The sequence below is a fragment of the Chinchilla lanigera genome, unplaced genomic scaffold, assembly GCF_000276665.1.
Source record: "Chinchilla lanigera isolate Chin_1 unplaced genomic scaffold, ChiLan1.0 scaffold00002, whole genome shotgun sequence".
Taxonomy (NCBI): Eukaryota; Metazoa; Chordata; class Mammalia; order Rodentia; family Chinchillidae; genus Chinchilla; species Chinchilla lanigera.
The window spans coordinates 37465469-37488917 of NW_004955403.1; the positions used below are offsets into that span (position 1 = coordinate 37465469).

Genomic DNA, 23449 nt, shown 5'->3' on the forward strand with positions numbered 1-23449 from the left:
TTGCCAACCAGCTGACTGTACAGATTCGAGCAAGTCCTGTGACGTCACTGGACTTGAGCTCTACCTTAAAACAGAAGTATACGATCTTATCAGGTTCCTTTAGCATCTACAATGATTTGATGCTGAATGGATATAAAAGTTTATATATTACTCTACTATTACTTGAACCGTACATATGTATGTGGTTTAGTGAATATTTGATGTGCACATATGTGGAATGATTAAACCAGGGTGATCAGTATTTTGAATGGATATAACTGCTGTGTATATACTGACACAGACATTTTTTAGCATATCGCAACATTAATGGCATTTTCTACCTAACTCTGGTTGATTTTACTTTTGCAAAATAATTAAGATATTGATGTTTTATTAACTCATGTCTTTATAAGAATAACTAAATTTTGTGATTTTCAGTACTGAGTTTAACTAGACATAGATTTTGTCCAAATGAAAATATATTTTTGGCCTAATTAGATATTTCTGATCCTCCACATTTTTGTAATAATTCAAATGATTTTTCTCTCCATGTGACGGTTCTTTCCACACATTCACAGTCAGTGAGATGTTTTTCTTTGAAATCAACATTGGATATAGTTTTGACACACTCATGATGAAATGCAGACCTAGAGTTCAAATTTGTAAGTTAAACACTGTGTCCCAGATTCAGATATTTGATCTCTGATGGACCACACACATGACTTCAGACCTCAGCAATCCTGTTATCATTCTTTGTTATATAGACACTTGGTAGAATTGTAGATACTTACTGTGGCATATCTCCAGCTTTTGATTTGAAAGCCAAATTTTCACTGTCAGAATCTGTTGAACTGGCTCCTGCAAAAACATGAAAAAGTAATGACAAAGTTAATATATTAGTAGTACCTATAATCCTTTTAAAGAGTAATTTCTTCATTTTTAAACAGTACCGTGCAGCCTTATTTTTGAGTTAAAGACACAACAAAATGGAGAATGTTCAGGTTCATATTGTTTTTATTGTACTTTTTCTTCAGAAAATCATTTTAAAGAAGAACTACTATAAAGAGGTTCCTTCAAGTCAACATGCTTTTAATGTCATATTTATTATTAGTTTCATTTTTATCACTGGCTATCACAACTATACTTTCACATAGTTTAAAAATGTGAAATAAATATATGTGAGTTTTTGTGTGGACTGATATCTATGGTTTTAACTTTAACCGTACAAGATCATATGGTGTGGGCTTCTGAATGTCTTTGGTACTTGTTAATGAGAAGATACTTTTTGACTCTAGTGGCTTCATTCTTAAATGAGAGGGTCAATGATTTTGGATTCAGACCCTCCCAAATTCGTTTTTATCTATTCCCGAATTAAGGATCCCATCAGATTTTTAGCCTAAAGGTAAACTATACTCAGATTTTAATGGTTGTATATTTCATGTCACGGGATTTTAAGGGGCAGATTTGATGTAATTGTAATGGTTAAAAGCATATTCTTGATGTTTCTAAGACACATTTCATTTGGGTTATCTGAATTATTTTGTAAAATATCTGCTTATAGAAAAAAATAGTTATTTCCTAAATACAACTTGACCTACACTGGTATATTTTTCAGATAAGTTTAATACATCAACACATAAATATTTATGTACATTTGCACAAACATTCACACTCTATGTCTTGCAGTTTCACAGTCACGTAATTGCTTTTGCCTGTCATCAGTACACTTAGAATACATATGTTCACTTCATTCTTTTGGATGATTGTCTAGAATTTCTTTCCAGGACTCTACTGCAACATGTTTCTTATCCTTTGTTGAGGTTGAAAACAGTGACGCTTAGGTAACTCTGCAGGAATGATCGAGCTTTCCCTTCCTATTTATTTCTAGAACAACCACTGGGTACAAGATTTCTTCACCTGGCTTCTGGACTACAACAGACTCTTTATTTTATCTTCCCATTTTTCTCCCTTACAAGATCCATCTTTGCCTTATGTCAGGTTAATTTTCCTAGAGCACACCTTTCTTGTTAAAGAATTAGATGATGCATAAGTTTCAGTAAGTCAGAATTCCCCGAATCTGTTTCTACTGGTAGTTAGTTATATTATTCACTCTCCTAGGATATGCTTACCCAGTATTTCTTGATATTGTGTCTTTGCAGATCACCCCAGTCATTTTTCTGTGCTGTTTTCTTTGAGCTCCAGTATTCATGTTTACATCCTGTACGTAACTTATCGCATCTGGGAGAAAACTATTACTTCTCTGAGAACTGAGGCGGGGCTAAGAAGGAAACTACCAATTTGAGAGTATTTACTATTTTCCTGGCAGTCTACTAGGCTCTCTAATCACATTAATGAGCCTCACTAAGAAGTGAGTTAGATCCAATACTTAGGAAAATTGAGGAACTGAGTGGTTAGGTAATTTGCATGAAGTCACATAACCAGGAGACAAGAGCCACACTCATGTGTCTCAAACCCTTTGTCTGTGACTTTTTCCTGCCCCTGGTGACCTTCAGGTGTTGTGTGTCTGTATTCCACAAGGTGCTTAGGTTTGTTCTTACTCAGGGTGGGGCCTTTATCTTCTTCTAGAATGAATGCATGGAACAGGAGAATTGCAAAGCTGGTTGGGGGCAGGGAATGGACTCTGCTTGGAGAAGCACAGCCTGCTGGTGAGCAGAGGGTGAGAGACATCTAGAAACACAGGGCTGACACTGAGACAATTAACTACGGTAAAGATGGTAAATAATACATAACATGGAAGCATGGGTAATTAGAAAGGCCTGAGTGACAGAAAGACCAATATAATTGGAGTCATAAAGGTGCTTCGGACAGGGAGGGCTGGTAAGAGTCCTTTGGAAGCTCTCCCACGCAAGCTCAGTGTGGCCAGAAAATAGCTGTGTTTCACCTGACTTCAAATATTTAAATCATTTTTAAAAAATTTCCTCAGATGACCTCTGTTTAATGCACCACTCACGGGCTTGAGGTGTAGCGTAGCAGCAGAGTGCTTGTCAAGCAGTGCAAGGTCTGGATTCCATCTCCAGCACCAGAAAGAGAAAAATAAGTCATTCTTGCTCCCTTTCTCCAGGAGATTTTCAGAGAAAGAAAGGTGAAGGGTTAAAAAAAGTGTGTGTCCCTGGAATGAGAATACACTTATCTCTGTGCACCTGTCCAGCCCTTGTGAAATCTCAATGTCACCTTACCTCTCAGGTGTCAGAGCAGCTCTGGCAGAAGACAGATCAAATCCCCTTGTTGGTGCAGTGAATTCCCTCCCCGCCCCTCAGGCGGTTCTTCTCTCCCGCCTCAGCCACCTTGAACCTCCCTCCCCTCCCCCGTCAGTCATCTGCCCTGCACCAGCTGGCCAGGAAAGACGAATGGTAATGACATGGCTAGATGTTTGTTTGTGAGAGCATAGATTAGGCTAATAAATAAATAAAAACAAAACAGGGTGCAAAAGAGTATATAAAGCAACATACATACACATGTAAAAAGTCATGAGACTGGGATGGCTAGGGGTTGAATCTGTGTTTAACATGTGTAAGCCCTAGGTTTAATCTCCAGCATCAAAAGCAGAAAAAAAAAAAGAAAAAGAAAAGAAAAAAGAGACTGTTACTGGGCAGTAAGATTATATGCACTTTCATGCTTTTTACGTCTTCTTTGTATTTATGTGTTTTAGATTTTTAAAAAATGAAGCAATTGTCATCGTGTTTATAACCTACACTCTGTGCCTGGCAACATTCTGGGCAGGGGATTAACCAGTCAATCTTGACATCAATGTAATTTTCTTCATGTACACACAGAGAAATCAAAGAACGTACGGAGCACTGGATAATGAGTCAAAGTCACGAAGCAAGAAACTAAGCTTGTTTTAAAATGTTAGGAACAATTATTTAAAAATAAGCCATGTCAAGAATAGCCCAAGCTGTACGCTTTGTATCTTCACAAGTTCTAAACACCTAGCAAAAGGAAATGTATGCTTAGAGGTCTAACTGATACTGGAGGCACGTTGGTGGTCCGGTCATCCAGGGCTTTACCCTGTTGCCATCAGCAAGAGCGATTATTCATTTAACATCACAGCTGGCTTCCGAATGCCTCTTACAGGGCGCCCATCGCCGAGAACCTGTAAGCAGGATCTGCTACCTGGCATGATGCTTGTGAGCTGCTGCCCAACTCTATTTTCTTTGGCTGCCCTGCCCACCTCTCTACCAGATCCAAATCTAAATCCTCTTTAAGCACAATGCCTGGTTTAATCCAGCTTCCTCTATTCCATATATCAGGGCCAACTTCCTACTCTTCTTGCAAACTCTTGAAACTGTAATGATCTGTATAATCCATTTTACAATCACAGGAGGAGGGAGGAGAGTTGAGATGTTTACGTTTATGTCACATGTTTGTCTTTCCTATTTATATTGTGAAATTGAGACTCATTGCCAACTAATCCTCGAGGGCACTCTCCTCCTTATCTAGTGCACATACGGGCCAGATATCCTTTCTTTTCCCATTTTCAAAGATGTTACATCTTATTCTCTCTCTCTCTCCTTCATATTCTATTTTTGTTTCTTGTACTATTTTCATCAGCATAAAAACACGCTCTAGTACCTCCTGCCTGAAGACAAACCGCAAAAAACATTTCATGATCCCCTACTCCTTCCCAGATACTGCTCCACATCTGTGCTGGTGGTTAAGCAAAACTTCCCCAGTGAGTATCTAGTATCAGCTACTTCTTCCATGTTTTGCAACCTTTCCTCGACTCATTCCATTTGGTTTCTGGTTCTTTCTCAAATCCCCAGTCCCCTCTTGCTAAAGTTACCAACAACACCCATAGTTGCTAAATCCGGTGGTTTCTTCCTTGCCCTCATTGGACTGACTTCTCAGCAGACATGGGCACAGCCAGCAACTTCTCCCTCCGGCAGCGATTTCCCCTAACAGCACTCTGCTTGGCTTCTCTCCTGCCCCAGGGGCTCTGCCTTTTTATTTTTTTTGCTGGCAGCTCCTCTTCTAGATGCCTCTACAGGTGGAAGGGCTGCAGATTGAGACTTAGGACCTTCTCTCTTTCCCAGCTCCTCTTTCTTCCGGGTGGACCTGTCTGGTACTGTGTGTATTCCCACAGCTTTAGTTACCATCTATGTCCAGATGCCCCAATCAAGTCCTCTTACTCAGTGCAGTAGACTATACTCATGTGTCCAAATACTGACTTGTGACATCCCCTTGACTATCCAAGAGGGATTTGAAACTTCTGTTCAAACCAGAGCACATAATTGTCCCATCCCCTAATACTATTCCTCCCTAGTCTTTCCCATTTCAGAGACTGGCAACATTATTCACACAAATGGTAGAACCAACAGCCATGGGGTATTCACAGTTGATGCTTCCTTTCCTGTTTCCATGAAATCTAACCCGCTGCAGGACTTTGAGGGTCTGTGTCTGGTTTCTCTTTCCTATTTACACATATCCTCCCGGAGCACCATCATACCCCTCTGCCTTGCTGCAATAGGCTACTCGCTCCCTAATTTTAAACCAAGCAACAGGTTAAAATTCCAATTAGAAGGGTTGGGGTTGTCACTCAGTGGTTCAGCATTTGCCTAGCATGTCAAAGGCCCTGAGTTTGATTCCCAGCACTGCAAAACAAAGAAGCAAACTTTAGCAAACAGACACACCCTCCTCTTCAAATCAGATAATGTGACTTTGCGGTTTAAACCCTCCATAGCTTGCAATTTGATTTAGAATCCAGGCCAAATGCTAGCAGTGACCATAAGGCCCCGTGGGGCGCCCCCTCCCCATGGTGTGTCCTTTTGCTCCCACTGCCCATCTGTTGCTCCCCACCCGGGGCCTCTGCATTCACTCCCGGTGTCAGGAGCGCCGTTTTCCCACTCTTCCCTACCGGTTCCTTCTCAGGGCTCTGGTCTTAGATCCAATGTTATCTCTTCCGAGTGGCTTTCCTGGTGAACTTTACAGACTTGCTGGTATTTGGAATTATTTAGGATTTTGCTGGCTCTGTCTCTTCCCTCTTCTGGTGTGTCAGGAGCTACCTGATTCCCTGACGTGTTCCTCAGGGCTGATCCACTGCCTGCCGTGTTGTAGTCACCCAATATTTACTTGAGGATGGAGCAAAAGTACTGTTATGTTCTCTGAAAAAGGCTGTGCTCAAATCTTAAATTATGAAAACAAGAGTGACAGTGGCCCCCGTGATAATGAGTTCACTGGAATTTTACTCTGTAGCAGCAAAGAGGTTAAGTTGAAGAGTCGGGCTGCTTTGGTGTGTGTACACACGTGCGTGCCTGCTGTTTTGGTTGTTATTCAGCTGCTCTAAACTTCAGTTTCCTTAGCTAAATAACCAGATGACTTTGTAAGGACCAGTGGAGATAATCCATGTAAAACTGAAGAATATCGTTTGCCTCCTAGTGAAATCTACAAATGCTAGCTGTTGTTCTTGAGCTATGATTTCTTTTTTTGTACTATTGTAAAACTTAGTGCACAAAACAGCGGAATTCAGATGGTTTCCAACTGGCAAACTGCTAAAATTTAGAGAAGGTTTTGTTGAGATCTACAATTGTGTAGAAAACTTTCTACCCTCTGGCAGACCCTCAGTGTCTGCTGATGTAGTGCTACCAACATTCTTGGGGAAGCAACTCAGTAGGAAGAGGCTTGAATCTAACTTAGTGCTGGAATTAGTAAGTATAAAGACTTACTACTTTGAGTCATAACATGAACCTAAGAATGTAGCTCTCTCATTCTGTGTAATTGTTTTTAGGGATAAATCACACTAAACTTCTCATTAGAAGTTATTATCCGTACCCAGGTCAATGAACCAGTTTGCTAACGCACTTAACGTAAGTCTTAGAAAAGATGAACCTGCGTGGTTTTTATTCTGGTCTTGCCCAGTTCTTTCATCCTCTCTTCAACTTGTCCAAAGTCACACACAGTCTACTGAAAACCTCAAAACCTGAGGCTGGTTTGCTAAGTAAGTTTAGTGGTACTGTGGGGGAACACTGTGAACCCTGCATGGAAGTACATGGCATACAGGACATGAGGTTACTATCCCCATACTGAGTAGCTCACCCCCCTGGCTTCAGTGACAGCTCTGAAGCTTCTACTTAGAACTACATTTAATTAAAGAAAATTAAAATCAAGGTTCTCAGCATTTGGGGTCCATCAGGGTTAGATAATGAAAATGGTTTCAGAGATAGAGAAATATTTCCTTTTATTAGATGAAAACTAGGGATAGCTCACATATCTTCACATGGTTCTTATATACCATATAATATGTTCTTATATACCATATAATATGGTATATAAGTTCTTATACACCATATAATATGGTATAATTATATACCATATAATATGTGACATACATAATATATAATTTCTCTTCTATCACTTATAATACGTTATCATCTTATACTATATTCTGATTTCATTTGATTTTTTAAAAAATTTATCCATCCCTGCTATTACATTGGGAGCTCCCTGGTATCCAGAGTCTGTGTATTAACCATATTTATATTGTACTCTGTAGTACTTAGTAGGGCCTTAGTAAGTGTTGACTGAATTAAATTGGAAGGATATTACTTAAATTTAGTTGATAGGATATTACTTAAATCTAATGACTTCATTTAATATCTGTAGTGTAGAAGCCATACATTCCAAAATTCACCACATTTCTAGTAAGCCTGTAATCAAATAAAGCATTTCCTTTTAAGGTGTTCTATGTAAACTCAGGGTTAGAGTTCCAAGATTTAGCTATCACGCATTTTGCTGCTGTAAAGAGTGGTATGCATGTATCAATGTAATATTATGTCTTTAACTCTTGGGGAAAAAACCCAAAAGGGGAATAGCTGGATCAAATGGAATTTCTGTTTTTTGAAGAATGTCCATGCTGATTTTCTTAGTGATTATACTAATTTACATCCCCATCAACAATGTGGAAGGGTTCCTTTTTCCCTCAGCCTTGCTAGCATTTGTTATTATTTGATTTTTTTGGATGATGGCTAGTCTTTCTGGGGTAAGATAGAATCTCAGTATTGTTCTAATTTGCATTTCTCTAATGGCCAGTGATGTTCAACATTTCTTCACGTACTTACTGGCTATTTGTACTTCTTCTGTGAAGAGTCTGTTCATTTCACTTGCCCGTGTTTTGACTGGGTTGTTATTTGGGGGTTCTAATTGTATTGAAATCTTTACATATTCCTGATATTCACTCTCCGTCTGAGGAATAGCTGGCAAAATTTTTTTCCCCAACTTGTAGGTTGTCTTTTCACTCTGTTGGCTGTTTCCTTTGCTACATAGAAGCTTTTTAATTTGATCTGATCCAGCATGTTGATTTTTGTTACTATTTCTCATGCAACCAGTGCTGTTTATGAGTCTTTGCCTATGTTTATGACTTTAAGAGTTTTACCTATTTTATCTTCTAGCAGTTTAAGCGTTTCTGTTTTAACATGTAGTTCTTTTATACATGTTGATTTTAGTTTAGTGCAGAGTTAAAGATATGGGTCTGGATTCAAACTTCTGTACATGAATAGTCAGTTTCCCTAGCACCATTTTTAAAAGAGGCTATATTTCCTACAGTGTTTAGTACACTATTTTTTAAATTATTCCTCTCTAGTGATTGTAAGTTCGTAGTACATTTAGCAAGAATAATGGAGTCTTAACAAAAGAGGCACAGTTCTACAATTTAATAAAAATGAGCACATTTAAAAATATTCAGTTACTTAAAATTCCCCATGAATGATTTCCTAAATCATTTAAAATGATATTTCAATTATGTTCCCATGCTTCATTTACTTGAGAAAGAAAAAATAAGTTTGCTATTTTGCACTTTAAATAAATTCGCGTCAGAAATTTAGCAGGAACATTTTAAATTAAAAGGGACGAATGTTGACGTTAGACACTGATCTGTGTCTCAGTGTCAGAACCGATCAATTTCTTCAGTTTTTCAGGAGAAATGAGGTTTGAAGCACAATGCTATCATGCTGTTTGCACTGGAAAAACATACTCTCAATGCTTCCTATAATGGTCCTCCGGTTGCAGGATTGTTGGTACTCTTTTCCCAGGCATTCCTCCTTACCTTCAATGAACACCTCTGCAGATGTTGTGTCTGAGCCGCTGGGGTTTGTAGCCAGACAGGTATAGCGGCCTGTGTCCTCCTCAAAGGCCTCTGCGATGATCAGGGTATGGAGGTCCCCACCCTCACAGAAGATCTGAATGTCAGGAGTGTTGTGTAGCTCCTTCCCCTCACAGAACCACCTGCAGGCCAAGTGGAGGTCAAAGGATAGCAGAGTAAGAGAAATGGTGGTGTTTTTTAAAAAAAGTAGAAATAAAAGGCCAGGTGCTATTGCAATAAGACATTTGTCTGATAAAAGATCTGAGTCAATTCATGGAAACTCTTCATCTTAGACTGTGAAATTAATGACTAGACAATTCCCGTATGTTTTTCTTCGCCAAGCATCTTGCATATTTTATCAACTTGGAAATTGAGGGACCTTGTTAAACTTACACCATTCTGGTTACAAAATGAAAAGAAACTGAAACTCAAAGTGTTTTATGAAATGTTTCATAATAAATGCCTCACACACTTATTACCATTTTATCCACTATTCTTAGCTAGAGAAAAAGAGAAAAGTAGTATAAACATTATGCTCAAATATACCTAAAATCTTAAGGGCAGCATCATTAGGTTCAAAAAAAATCACAGGCAGTGATATTTGTTGATCCTCATTTCTGATCAGCTGACCAGTAACAGATATAATGGCTTCCACATTTCTGGTATTTACAGAACTTTGAGGCACACCACCTTGGCCTCCACGTTGTTGAGAAACGGAGTAGTTAGACTGTAATTCATTCCTACTGGCCAGCGCTTTTCTTTTCCCAAGCAGGCAGGGCTGTGGGTGGGAGGCTGTGTTAACATAGGTTCTTTCTCACGCTCTTTTCTCCCCTTCACACCTCAAACTCTCAACAGCATTTGATCACTTTTACATTAAAAGATCTTTCCCCCAAGTCCCTAGATGTGATTTATTTTTAACTAAATATGTGGGAATGTGTCACTTACAACAAGCAGAAATGAAGTCTCTGGGACTGTGTAGTTTGTTTAGCTCTTAACTGCAACAGAGATTTTTCTCTGAGTCTAAACTTTCCTAAAATTGTTTGGGTTGGGTGTCCTGTTGTGAAACTATGACGTGATAACCTAATTTTGTTTTCTTTAGAGTAGCATAATATAGGTTCTTGTCTATATTTAATTTGAAGATAAAGTTAATGAAGCAAATGAGTTTGCTGACTCCAAATATTAACCCAGGAAACAATGCTGAAAATTAATATAGGGTGCTCATAAATGGACAGGTAAGATTTTGGAAATTAAGGAGCATAAAATAATCAGCCCACTGAGCATTATATGCAATGTGACCCACACTATTCTGGAGGCAGTTGAGTAGGGAAATATTTCTTGATTTTAGTGCAACATATGGCTTTGTTTTCATAAAACTTGGAGAACTATGCAGCCTAGAACCATCTTCCAGTGTCTCTCTTTTCTTCTGTTCTTTCTAAGGCCATTAGCATTCACTGTGGCTTTATGCTTAACTGACCTCTCCTTTTCCAGTAAATTCTTGCTATATTTTCATCCGATTAATACTCTTGAAATTTTCCCCTACACAAACTAGTCCTTAAACTTCAGTTCTGTTACTGAGGCCTTTCACACACTTTGGCTTTTGCTTTATTTTCTATCATTTTTCTATACTAATCCTGTTTCTGTCATACAGTTCTATGGTCTTATTTTTTCCTACATAGCCTGGAGGGGTTACTCGCTTACTTTTCTTTGCTGTACTTTCTCCGTGTAGGAATTCTTTATTTTCTTTATCAATCCCATTTAGAGACCACTTTCCCTTAACTACAGGCAAGCCAAAGCCTTTTTCAACAGATCAACTTCAGCTGAATGTACATTTGCTGAGCATTTTCCAGAAGATATTGCCTTACTTAACACAAGTGATAGAACTTAGCCTGGTAAACTCAGAAACTGAGGAGTTTGCATGTCTGTACTGCCCAGTAGTACCTTTCTGTTAATTAAAAAGGTAAAAAGCCAGTATCAGAAAGAAAAATGAAGCATGAAAAATGCAAGAAAGGTTTAAAGGAAAGATTAGTCTCTTTTGGAGAAGGTACACCACAGGGAAACCTTTGTCAACCACGTGAATGTAGCATCATATCCTCTAACTGACCAAATTTATAGCCTGCAAACCTGTTTTTACTCGACTGTGGGTGAAGAACAACTTACACATTTTTAAATATGTGGAAAAAATCAAAGGAAGAGTACTATTTTGTGACACTAAAAATCATATAAAGTTCAAATTTCAGATTCCATAAATACACTTTAAAAAATAAAGCGATGCTGATTTATACATTTGTCCGTGATGGCTTTGCCACACGATGACAAGTGGAGAAGTAGTGGCCACTGTCTGCAGATGCAGAGCACTAACTAAGCTCTTTGAGAAACCTTTGCCAGCTCTTGCATTTTATTTCTCGAAATGTGACCTTGGATCAGCAGCTTTTCAGGCATGCCGCATCTTGAACTTAACCCCAAATCTACTGAATCACTTTGGATCCCTCGGACCATTCACGTGCATGCAGTCCGTTCAGGGCCGGCCTGATGGCCCTGGTCTGCACTAACCTGCACTCAGAGTCCTGGCTTGCCATCTGTGTCACTCACTTCTTACACATAGCAACCGCGCTTTATGTTTTCTATCTCTGGTCCCCTGCACATAGGTAGGCAAATTTATATCCTTTTTGCTGGTTCCTCCCATCTCTACTTTACAAATTTTAACATCGGTCATTTGACAATCAATTATTCACCACTTGCCGACCTCTTCTGTATTGATTCCTTGTATACAATTGCTACATAATGTATTTATGTCTTATTTCCCATCTAAAAAATGGATTACTTGATTACAAAAAAGATGCATTTAAAGCTGTTTTTATTGATCCAGTGTGTGGCACATAGTTGGTGGTTTAAAAATACTCATTGTCTCTCACACATGACTTAGAATATGGTTCCCATGAAGCGATCTGTGGCCTACTGTGTCTGAAAAAGGCTAAAATATTGATTCCTCAGAACTCATTTTTGGAAAATAATTTAAGATGAATTATAACTGAGTAATAATGATAACTATATGGGTGAAAAAAATAAACAGCACATCAAAATACTTGAAATATATCTTAATACTGTGAGAAAGATTAAGGTAGTAAATGCATTCTCAGCAACAGCGCATTCAACACCTTGTCTTTGTCACATCCATGGTATTTAACTTTCTCCATGATGTGGAAATTAGTTCTTCATGTACAGTACTTTTCTGTCCTACAAGAATGTAACTTTTTCCACAGTCAAGTCCTGGTTTTATTAACTTATTCACGAGGTTCTAGCACAAAGTTGGGTATATGGAATGTATTAATCATGCCATTTGATTTTCTGTATTTCTGCTGCTTTGACATCTGGGGTTTTGCTGATCCTGGAGAGACTATTTCTGCCAGAATTAGCCAGCTCCTTGAGACACTAAATGACTCTCCTTTGAGCAGGAATTTCACATGCAAAGCACCCAATCCACAGCCCTGGGCCCCTGGCTTCTCCACTGGGCTCTTCCTCAGGGCCACTGTCTGTCTGCTCCACTATCCCAGGCCCAGGTACTCCCTGATCAAGCATAGTTTTTATACCCGAGAGCCAAATGAAATTATCTGAATGGATTTATCCACATCTGCTCAGCCTCCTTTTTCTGTCTCCTCCTATGGAAGCCATAGTAAAGGCTCTTGTTCTGCTCCTCCCTGCCTTTAACTGATCTTGGTGCTTCCTTCTGTAGTTGCAGTGGAGTGGCTGGGTCTCCTTCTCTTGGGTGCTGGGACTACAAGCTATGTCTTTTCATTTTTGATTTTTTTTTGGAAAGGGGAATTGAACTCAGGACCCTGAGCTTGCCCGGCAAGCACCGTGCCACTGAGCTATATGCCTGACCCCAAGCTGTGTCTTTTCAGCGGCAGTCATTTCCTGACTTGTTGCCTTTGCCATAACTGAGTAATTATAAAACCCACATTTTAGTACAGAGAATACTCTCACTGAGCTAATTAAAAGAGAATCAATTTACAAATGAAGAAAACATTGAACAGATAGTTTAAATAATATCTGTCATAGTTTCTGCTTTAAGATGTATTTGGAGAGTGTTTTATTCAGATTCTCACTAACTCAAGCTGAAGTGCATGTAAAAAGGGTAAAATTAAATTCAAAATAATCTAATTAATGTAAATGTAGCAGAGGAAATCAACACTGTCCACTCTTTATGCAGAAACTCAATGATAAATCACCTTCTTAAATAAACTAAGAAATTCTTGGAGTTTTGACTTTTTTCTTTTTTTTTTTTAACCCTGGGGATAGAACCCAGCCAGGGCCTTTCACACTGAACTACATTTCCACCCTCTCTTTATTTTTTTTTGAGACAGGGTCTTGCTAAATTACGCAGGCTGAGCTTGAACCTACTGTCTTCCTGCCTCAGCCTCCCAGAATGCTGGCATTACAAGCGTGCATCACCAGTTTCAAAGTTTTAACATCATATACTGGACATGAGATGTGTGTGCTACAGTCCTATGTAAGTTTCTTTTTTAAAATTTTATTTCTCTCTTTCTTTCTTTCTTTCTTTCTTTCTTTCTTTCTTTCTTGTCTTTTTGAGACAGGGTTTTGCTATACAGTTCAGGCTGGCGTTGGACTCCCTTTGTAGTTCAGGCTGGTCTCAAACTCACAGCAATCTCCTACCTCAGCCTCCTGAGTACTGAGATTATGGGCATGCACCACCAAGCCCTGCTGTGAAATTTCTTAGAGGTTGTAATTCTAACAGCTTCTTGGCAAAGGATTTAAAAAACATTTAGTATTCTTTAGGGAATAGTTAGAAGTCAGGTCTGTTGATTACATTTTGACCTCCTGAAATTCTGTCCACATTAAATTCTTACTGTTAGTGTAGTTTAGGAAAAACAATACTGGTGTAATGAGCACAATTGGACAACATAGCAAATACGACAAAGAGCAGGTTTCGTGAATGAGTGGCACAGGTAGTAACACCGTCCTGTTTCTTTGCGATCGGAATGTTCTTTGCAAGTGAAACGGAAGGTCTCAGAAGTCTCAGCTTAGCTGTTCAGGGAAACTATCAAGCAACTAAAGTTGACATCAGAAATGAAACACCTTTGCCATCCTCAGCTTGGTCTGTGGTAGAACACACAGCATCTCTTCCCTTCAGAGCTTCAAATTCCTTTCTATTTAAAATGAAGTAAGAGTGGTTGAGAGGGGAGTGTGTATGGAAGCTTGTTATGTGGCTAACAGAGTCAACTTAGGTACAATTCTGCTTAAGGTTGCCCCTGGACCATTGCTTATCCTAGCTTTCATACCTGGAAATCATTTAGCTAATATATAGTACACTAGATAACACACTGGAAAATTGAATCTTATGAACCTCAAATACAGATCAACTTGAATCACTCTTTGAATTTTCTACTGTAAAATTGTTAAAATAGGGCTGGAAATATGGGTCAGTGGCAAAGAACTTACCTAGCACGAACAAGGCCCTGGGTTCAATTCTTGGCACCAACAAAAAATATTGTCAAAGCATGTAACTGCATACTCCTAGTTCAGATGAAGCGATGATTTAATATGTGGATACAGTGATTGTTCTTAAGGATTTATAGAAATTCAAATTAAGGAAGGTTAATATATCAAATGCCTATAAATGTTATGCAGTTTGCACATATGATCTAATTTTGTTTTCACAACAACCTTGTAAAGCCATTGTCATTATATTTTTAAATACAGGTGACTTCATTTAGCTACAGGAATGAAGAAGAACGTGGACAATTTAATCTAGACAATCTTGAAAATTCCATTGTTCTCAATGCTTTTGGCTCTATCTCTCATCAAGTTTTCTACTGTGGATATAAACATGTTTTAACAAAGTTTACTGATTCCTCTTTTTTAATCTCTGCTGCAGCTGCTAAGCAGCTATGTAATCGCTACATAGCAGGGAGCTCAGGGAAACTGGAGAAGCAAATCTTGAAATATTTGTGTGCTTGGTAAATCCCCCTTCAAAAGAACTAAGCGATGCTAATGTAGGAGTGAACCAGTTAGGACTGGCAGTCAGATTTCAAGGCCATAAACAGGGTATGAAAATAACTTTGCACTAATTAGAAATGAAATGTAAAGGGTGAGGAGCTATAGTCGTATTCATTCATTCATTCATTCATTCATCAATCAATTTTTTTATACATTCACAAGGGGCTTTACAGACATCAGCTAAACTAGCTTTCTTATTGCATGATGCTAGTATCAGAGGCTAATGGGGGGGGGGGGCGGACAAAAACCCAACCAGAGGCATAAGAAAATGATGGAGGCAATGAGTCTAACGAGGCTAGGCTTTTCTATCACTGGACCATAGAATCTTTCACAATCTTGATTATAGCTTTATGCTTACCAATTTAGGTTTTCTTTAAGAAGAAGACTTAAATTGAAACATTCATTGGAGAGAGGATAACATCCATAGACAATAAATTTTGAATTTTCCTTTTTTATTCATAAAGGACTATAGAATATAGAAAAAAAGGATTGTGATATTTAAAGCTCTGTAAGAAATGTTATTTATTCAATGTGTTGGGATTTTAAAATCATATATATATGTATATATAAAATTTTTTTTTTCTGGTTACACGACCTCCCCCCCAGGATCTTCCAAACATTCCAGCTAAAAATGACAGGATGCCAAAAAATCCAAAGATCATGTTATGGCACCAGCAGGATGTGAGTGGATTGAAATCCAAGAAAGTGTTTTACACAGAATAGTTCCATATTTAATTGTTCACTTTCTACGTTTCAAGGTGAGGTTAAAGGAACCGCTGAGTCCTGGTTTTAGAAGAGAAGACTGCATCTGTCTGCAGCCCTGGGGCTGCTTGGTTACAGGGGGCCAGGAAGATAGCTAAAGTCAGGAGGACCATGGCAGCTGCTTCTGAGCAAATGGCTGTCCCTAAAAACTCCCTACCGTGTCCATTCTGGGTCAGTGTAAGGAAATGTAAAAAAAAAAGTTGACCTCCCCATGTGGCATTTCTTTTTGTTTGTCAGTGGGCAGCAGGGCTCTGAGCTGAGTACAGGAGCTGGGATATCCATCTGGGAAATGCTTAGGACACACTAATTTCCCAGGATAGGGCTGTGAATGTTAACTTTTATGAGAATAAATTCAACTGATAAATGAAAGGAACCAACAAATGCACTGGCAAAGTGTAATATACACTTTCCAGTAAGGTCTACTAATAGTTTATGTTTTAAAAATCACAGATGGCATTGCTTGGCTATGTTATTCTAATACTACCATTTAGCACGACATATACATTTTATGAATGACAGTCTCTTTTGGCAATTTTTACTTTATTGAGCCACAACTGTATTATGGAAATTTTCTGTGCACTTGTATTTTAAACATGTGGTTTTTAAAATGAAACAAATCTGACTTGTAAAATTTATAAGTCTTCATCAATGAATCTTGGCTAATGTTCTCTAACTCTGCAAAGAAAAATTGTAAATCTCAGAAGCCATTTAATGGAAACAATCATGTGCTTATTAAGTAAAAGCCTTGAAAGACTGAGTTTTTATTTTCTAAGTCAGTTTCTTTGTGCTCATGGAGAAACAAAGTTATGTTGAAAGATGTCTCCTTTTTTCTTCGCAACTTCACTGATTTTTACTTCCTGGAGAAATTATCTTCAAAGGGGTGTCAAGGATAATTGCAGAATGGTAAATTGAACCTCCAGCTTCCCACCCTCCTAAAGTACAAAGAGCCACATGGCTTCATGGGCATCCATGCTACAAGAAAACTAAAGCAACTAGTTTCCTTAATGCCATTATAATGGAGATAAAGGGTGGGGAAAACCCCAGAGAGATCAGTGGTTCAGTGCTTATACTTTCCAGGTTTTTTTCTGTCTTAAGGGAATGGTGGGGCTCTGCCCTGAACTGGAGAACCACCAAAACTGAGTTGGTAATGAGGCCCGGAATGAGTTTTGTTTACGCTTAAATGCAATAGGAGGCCATCTGTAAGTATTGCATTTCATGCATCCCCAATTAAACATCAATTAATTTTTATGGAGTATTTTTTGTCTTGTCACTGAAGATTTCTTAATTTTTTACATGTGTTCACATTAACCACAAGACAAGCAATGTTTATTCTGTCATGTGGATTTATAAGCAGACTGAAGTGAAATTAGTCCTCGTCTAAATTTACTGTAGCTATAATTTCATGACTGCTTAGCTGAAAGCCAATAGCTAAATTTGTGTAGACAACAGATGTACTTTAACCTTGTGATCCAAAGGAGACCAATAAATAGACTGGCTTTTTGAAATTCAAAGCCCCAAAAATGATAAAATAGATTCTAAACCAAAACCAGACTCATGTCTAGAGATTCTTTGCTCAATAATCACTTTATCTCCTAACAAAGAAAGATAAAAGAGGTTGGACTAGCTCAAATAAAATTAAACTTTTAAAATGATTTTATCTTATTTTGTTTTGACCATGAAGGGTAGCTTTGTGTCTGGACCTTAGAAATATGCAGATACTTAATCATAATCCTTACAGACAACTATAAAAATACACAAGTGGAATCTACACTAGATATTTATGTTGCCAGAAGCAGCTCAAATCTTAGATTGCTTCTAATACTTTCCACAGCCATGCTGCAGGAAGGAGCTAGAACTGGGAGTTGGTAACCACGGATTCTCATTTTGCTGGGTCCACAGACCAGCCAAGGTGACTCCGGTCCATCATTCTCTCATTTGGAGCTGAAATTTCCTTGTTTGTGAAATGCAAGAAATGATCTAGACTAGCGTTTCCTCAAATGTGCCCCCAGAAACTAGTTCTGCAGCAAGTTGACAGATAACATGGAAAAGGTTTCTGTGGTCAAACAGGTTTACAAAACATTTGGTTAAACTAAGTTAAATATTTGTCTTTACTACGAACTCTTTAGAGCTTTAGTTGGGCCAATATACACTGCGTTCCTAGGGGGGAAACATGGCAGGCGTCACTCTCAGTCTTGTCCATGGAAGATGTGTTGTGAGAATCATGCCGAAAGATCAATGCTAGGTGGAGCACATTTTGAAAAACACTGAGTTGAATTTATTACTAAGCTCCCATCTGACTGATAATGATGTGTAATACCTAGCATACATTTTCCATCTACCTCTTTCAGTACTCATCGCACACATTAATAAGAGGGTAAACTCTCTTTCCCATTGGCCCCAAACTTGGTTTCAGATTTTAATCTGTGCTATAGATAGCCTCTACTAATAGAGTAGAGTTGGCCCCTGAATTAAAACATATTTTCCATACCTCTCTTAACAATCTTATAAATATTATTTTGGTACAAGAGTGAATGTGATTTCTTTCTGGTTATCCTCAACTGTTGACTCGAAACTGCTACTTTTCCATGGCACAAGAAAACAATATCCCCCTCCACCTCCCAGCTTAGAGATTACTCAGGGTGAACATACGACATATTACTCAAGCTACAACCTTTCTGAGATCAAATTTGTAGACAGTAACAATTACTAGGAATAGATGATTATGGTTCAGGCAAATCACAACGAGCTGTTGTCCTCCTTCTAGCTCACTGCAAGAGGAACTTGAAAAAAAAATGTCATTTTTACTTGAAAGATTATTTTGCCTCCACAAATGAGATCCATTCCCATGAGCAGAATAATCTTTCTAGTACATAAAAGAAAATAAAAACAAGTGCTCCCAACCCCTTTGTCCACTCAAATTCTCTAGCTACACCTGTTAGTTAAAAAATAGGTTCATCTTCATCCACTCTCTATGCAAGCACAAAAGTAAGTCAGCATGACCTGACAAGTCACACTTCAAAGTTACCTGCAGTGTGATAATTTGTACTGAATGCTTCCAAGCCCTCAAAGCATTGAGGGGAAGAACGGATTACAGACAGAGCCTGAGAATGAGAAATTGCACACATAAAACAACTAGAGGCGCACACTCAGCTATTTTGTTGCTATAGCTATGGCAGGTAATTATTAGCTATTGTTGTAACTTGGATTGCATTCCAAAGGGGATAAAATGTGGGAGATGTTTTATTAGACAATGCTGTCAATCTCCTGTGCTCTTGGAACTTGTCCATTGAAATACAATGATTACCTCAGAATTATGAAACCCAAAGAGCCTAAAGCCAAACTTGGGAAAGGAGGGACAGCAGTTCCTCCGGCATCTTGATCTCCGGAATTACAGCAGCTCACATAGAATAGTTCCTATCTGGACTCCCAGAAAGCCCAGCAGTTCTTTCTATGCGTGTGATAAGGCAGTGACACTGAAAACAACTTCTTCCTCAGCAGTGGAACATCTTTCTCCAAAGCCAAAGTATAGATTTCAGTTAAATTCTCCCTCTTTCCCTACCCTCTAGTTGCTTGCCTTAAGGGAGCTGCTAGCTACCCTGACTGGCGGCAAGGGATGCAGAGTCTGATTGGAAGTGGAAGCAGAGAAGGAGAAATACACTTCCTCCTGAAGGAAGGGGAAATACACTTCCTCTGAAGGAGCTGAGGCTTTTAAATTCAAAAGGGTCTTGTGTCTCTTTTCTCTGTCTTTTTGTCTTCTCCAACTGAGGCTTCAGTCGGTCGGTTGGTTGGAGCTTCATCAGCTCAGCTGAGCTCAGTGACTCGGTTTGGCGGCTATCCTGTCAGAGCCGTAGGAAGAGCCCAGGCTCCTTGTACAGCTTTCCAACTCCAGTGTAGTTTGATGATGGTCAGATGTGGTTTGTTTGGACTCAGGGAAGCCACCAATCAAGTACCTCATCAGAATGCGAATGTACCTGAAGTTAAACTAGAAACTAGCCCTGTCTGTCAGTCATCTGTACAACTGTGTTGTGCAGATTTTTAAATTTTTTATTTTTGGGGGGTGGTGGGATCAAACCCAGGCCAGGCAAGCTCCCTCACTGAGCTACACTGGCCGCCTTCTCCTTTTTTTTTTTTTGATTAAGGCTTTTCCCAACTAACCCTTTTCAAAGCAATCTTCTCTCCCTAATATTTTTCCCTTGTTCCTACCTCAGGTTCCTTCCAGAAGTTCACATTTAAAGTTCAGCTTTCCAAGGAGAGCTATAATAACTGAAATATCCACTGAGGAGACAATGCTTTTAATTCAAGAATGAAAAGTCAAAGGTGGAAGGAATTATATCTCTAGCAGGTAACACTCATGGGCCCTGAAGAAACTATTCTGGCCAAAATAGTGAATGTCTTCATAAAAAACATGGAGTGACATTTACACACACACATACACACACACACCCCATATATCTATATACATACCTACCTGGATTTAACATCTGACACACTCCTTGAATCAAGTTCCTGATAAGAGATCTCAAACACCTGAAAAATGCTACTTTGCAGCCACTTTTCTGATACTAATAGCACAGGAAATTCTCTAAGTTGTACCTGCCTCCCCCGCCCAACCATTTGGATCAAATACATACTTTGAAATTTGTAGAAAGGCGAGCCATTTTCCAAGGAAGCTGTCTCCAGTACTTCTGATGAGTTCCCAGTGTGTGTGCAGCTATTGCTGGAGCAGGGAGGGGCCCCGTTGTATGAGCAGGAGCAGGAAGTCAGGACTAATTACACCTTGTTTTATTTGGCCATTGAAACAACGAATAAAATGGCATATTTCATTCGACTGTTTTTTCAGAGCAAGTTACCTAAGGCTGCCATTTTATTCCAATAGACTGGAACTTTTGTGAAAGTGTGAACATTAATGTTATGACCAGACACAGACTTAAATCTTTTTCTTTGAAAAGTATGACTTGTGTTATGTCCCGATAAAAGCCTGCTTCTTTTTGATTGCAGTTAGAGATATTCCCTCCCCCTAGCCTGGCTACAATCCGAGACTAGTACTTACATCCTGCATACCCTGAAGCTACTGTGTCTAACAGTAGCCAGCTTCTACAAACTGGCTGCAGAAGCACTTAACAGACTTGGCCAAAGATAAAAACAAACAAAAAACATGACCCTCCAGAACTCCCCCAGACTTCTAAAACTATTATGGGGTGGTGGGGTAGGGGCGGCATTAGGAGAAAAGGCCATAGCATATATTAGTAGCTACAAAGAAATTTTAGGAGTTCCTTTGCTTGATAAGAAATATAAATGTGTGTATTTCTGTATTTTAAAACATCACTGATGATAATGGCTACATGTGTTTACTCTGAGGGCAAAGAACAGTATCGTCCTCACAGTTTGTCTTGTGGATCAGGATTCTAATTTATCAGCAGACAAGTTTGTTAGAACATTTAGATAATATGAATTACACTTCAACCATATTGTAACTTTGGGTTTCAAGTCTATATATATATATGAAGAGAAAGTGTTTCCTCAGTACCTTCTCATCCTGCCAATTGATACATGCTGGGAAATTTTATACATGCTCGTACTAGAGCAAGGTGGAAGAGTCTACGCTATATTTGAATGTTGCCTTACATACAGGTCTTTTCCCAATTCTTTGGGGCAAGAATGACCATAGTCTCTCTATAGCTTTTAATGTTCTATTGGTCCACAGCTTGCCCAGATTGTTTAAAGTTGGATTTGAAATTACCAATTAGGTCCATTTTGAAGGATTTAAACAATTTCCCTGAGGTTTTGTGTATATGTATGTGTGTGTAAAGTATTCCATATGCCCCGCATGGAATTGAGTGGGATGCATTTTCCCTGTCCTTAGAGATACTGAAGATAGAGGAACTATTGGCAGGGGTATCACAGAAAGAATTCAAGAACTGGATGGATAATTGAGAGACTATGATGACCGGAGCTTTCATTTCTGTTTCAGTGAACAATTCATGGACGATACATAAAAATGGGACAGAGCATCTAATGCCTAGTGCGCTGAATATTAAAGAATGGCATAATTAGAGCCAGTCGTGGTGGTTCACACCTGTAACCCAATACTCTGGGAGTCTGAGGCAGGAAGATCACAAGTTCAAGCCCAGCCTGGGCAATTTAGCTAGAAGTCTCAAAATAAAAAAAAAATTAAAAAAGAAGTAGCTCAGTCGAAAGCCTTGGGTTGACTCCTCAGTATCATAAAGAAAAAGAAAAGGCTGGTATAATCCTCTTAATGCCATGTATTTACTGACTTAGCCTAATCAAGATAACTCTTGCTATTTCCAGGCCTTATTAATTAGGATAGATTATTGGGGATGTATTAACTGTTAAATGGGGCTCACATCCACTACACACACACACACACACACACACACAAATCACTACAATGTTTCACTATGTATAATAGTGTGAATCACAAGATATAAACACTTTAAAAATAATTTCATATTTTGTACAAAAATCTGAGTTGATATGTCATATTAGATAATTTTCTCCAATAGAAAAGCTTTTTATATGTAATCACATTCATTAGGAACTTGCTTCATACTCAGATTTCCAATTTTTCTTCTTTGGTCCATGTTTTGGCTTTATGTCAATGACAAAGAACTCCTAACTTTAAATGAACCTCTAACTTTATAACTATTTGTATTAGAAAATCATACGCTAAATCCAAATCCAGTGAGGTGTAATTTACTTTTTTTCAAAGGGCCACCTGAAAACATTAGAGATTTTAAAAATATTACCATTAAATTGGATTATACTTTTCATGAAATTTATTTTGCATGTGTATTTTGACAGTTTCCTATATTTCTACTTTTTCCTTCAAAAATTTTTTTATATGCTTCTGATTTTTTGCTACACTTTTTTTTTTTTTTTTTGTCTTTTTGAGCCAGGGCTTCCCTATGCAGTTCAGGCTGGCCTTGAGCTCACTTTATAGCTCAGGCTGGTCTCGAACTTGCAACGATCCTCCTGCTTCAGCTTCCCAAGTGCTGGGATTACAGGTGTGAGCCACCACGCCCAGCGGTTCAGCATTTATTTTTGAGGAAGAATCTCATATTCCCCACCCAAAAAGTATATAAAAGTTTTGATTTTTTCTAGGGACTGGCATGCCCTTATATAAAAATGTCTGCTAGGTAGAAAAGTCCACACTATGTGTGAAGCTGCCCCCGACGTGTAACCCTTGATACCTGGCCTCCAGAGAGGGTGTGGAATATTGTATCTGCCTCTGCCCCACTAGGTATCATCTATTCCCAGTGCTGTGAAATCAACAACAACAAAAAAGAAAATACTAAAGGAAAACCAATCCCATAGCTCATTGCACAGAATCACTACTTTTAGCTATTCACTTTTGTTCACAAGCAGCTCCTCTGAATGAGACCAAACTTGCATTTTTGCATAAGCATACATAATACGCAGATATTAATAAAGATGATGTCCTATTTTTCTAATTTAGCCTTGTGTCATTAGGAAGGATGCCTCCATCTTCCCCCCTCTTCCCGTAAAGAGTCTCATGATTTCTAAGTGACTAGGAACTAAGGTCCTTAATAGTTCTATAATTCTGATGGGATTAGAGAT

At 38.6% G+C, this 23449-nt stretch overlaps 1 protein-coding gene across 1 annotated transcript in view; it reads right to left on the reverse strand.

The window, feature by feature from the left end:
* LOC106148356 (palladin-like) overlaps positions 1 to 23449 on the reverse strand; it is a gene marked incomplete at its 3' end in the record, with an annotated part of 182881 nt that overhangs the window by 30998 nt on the left and 128434 nt on the right. The window contains 2 exon segments of the mRNA XM_013513424.1: positions 771 to 837; positions 9038 to 9216. Coding sequence (XP_013368878.1) covers positions 771 to 837; positions 9038 to 9216 — 246 coding nt within the window.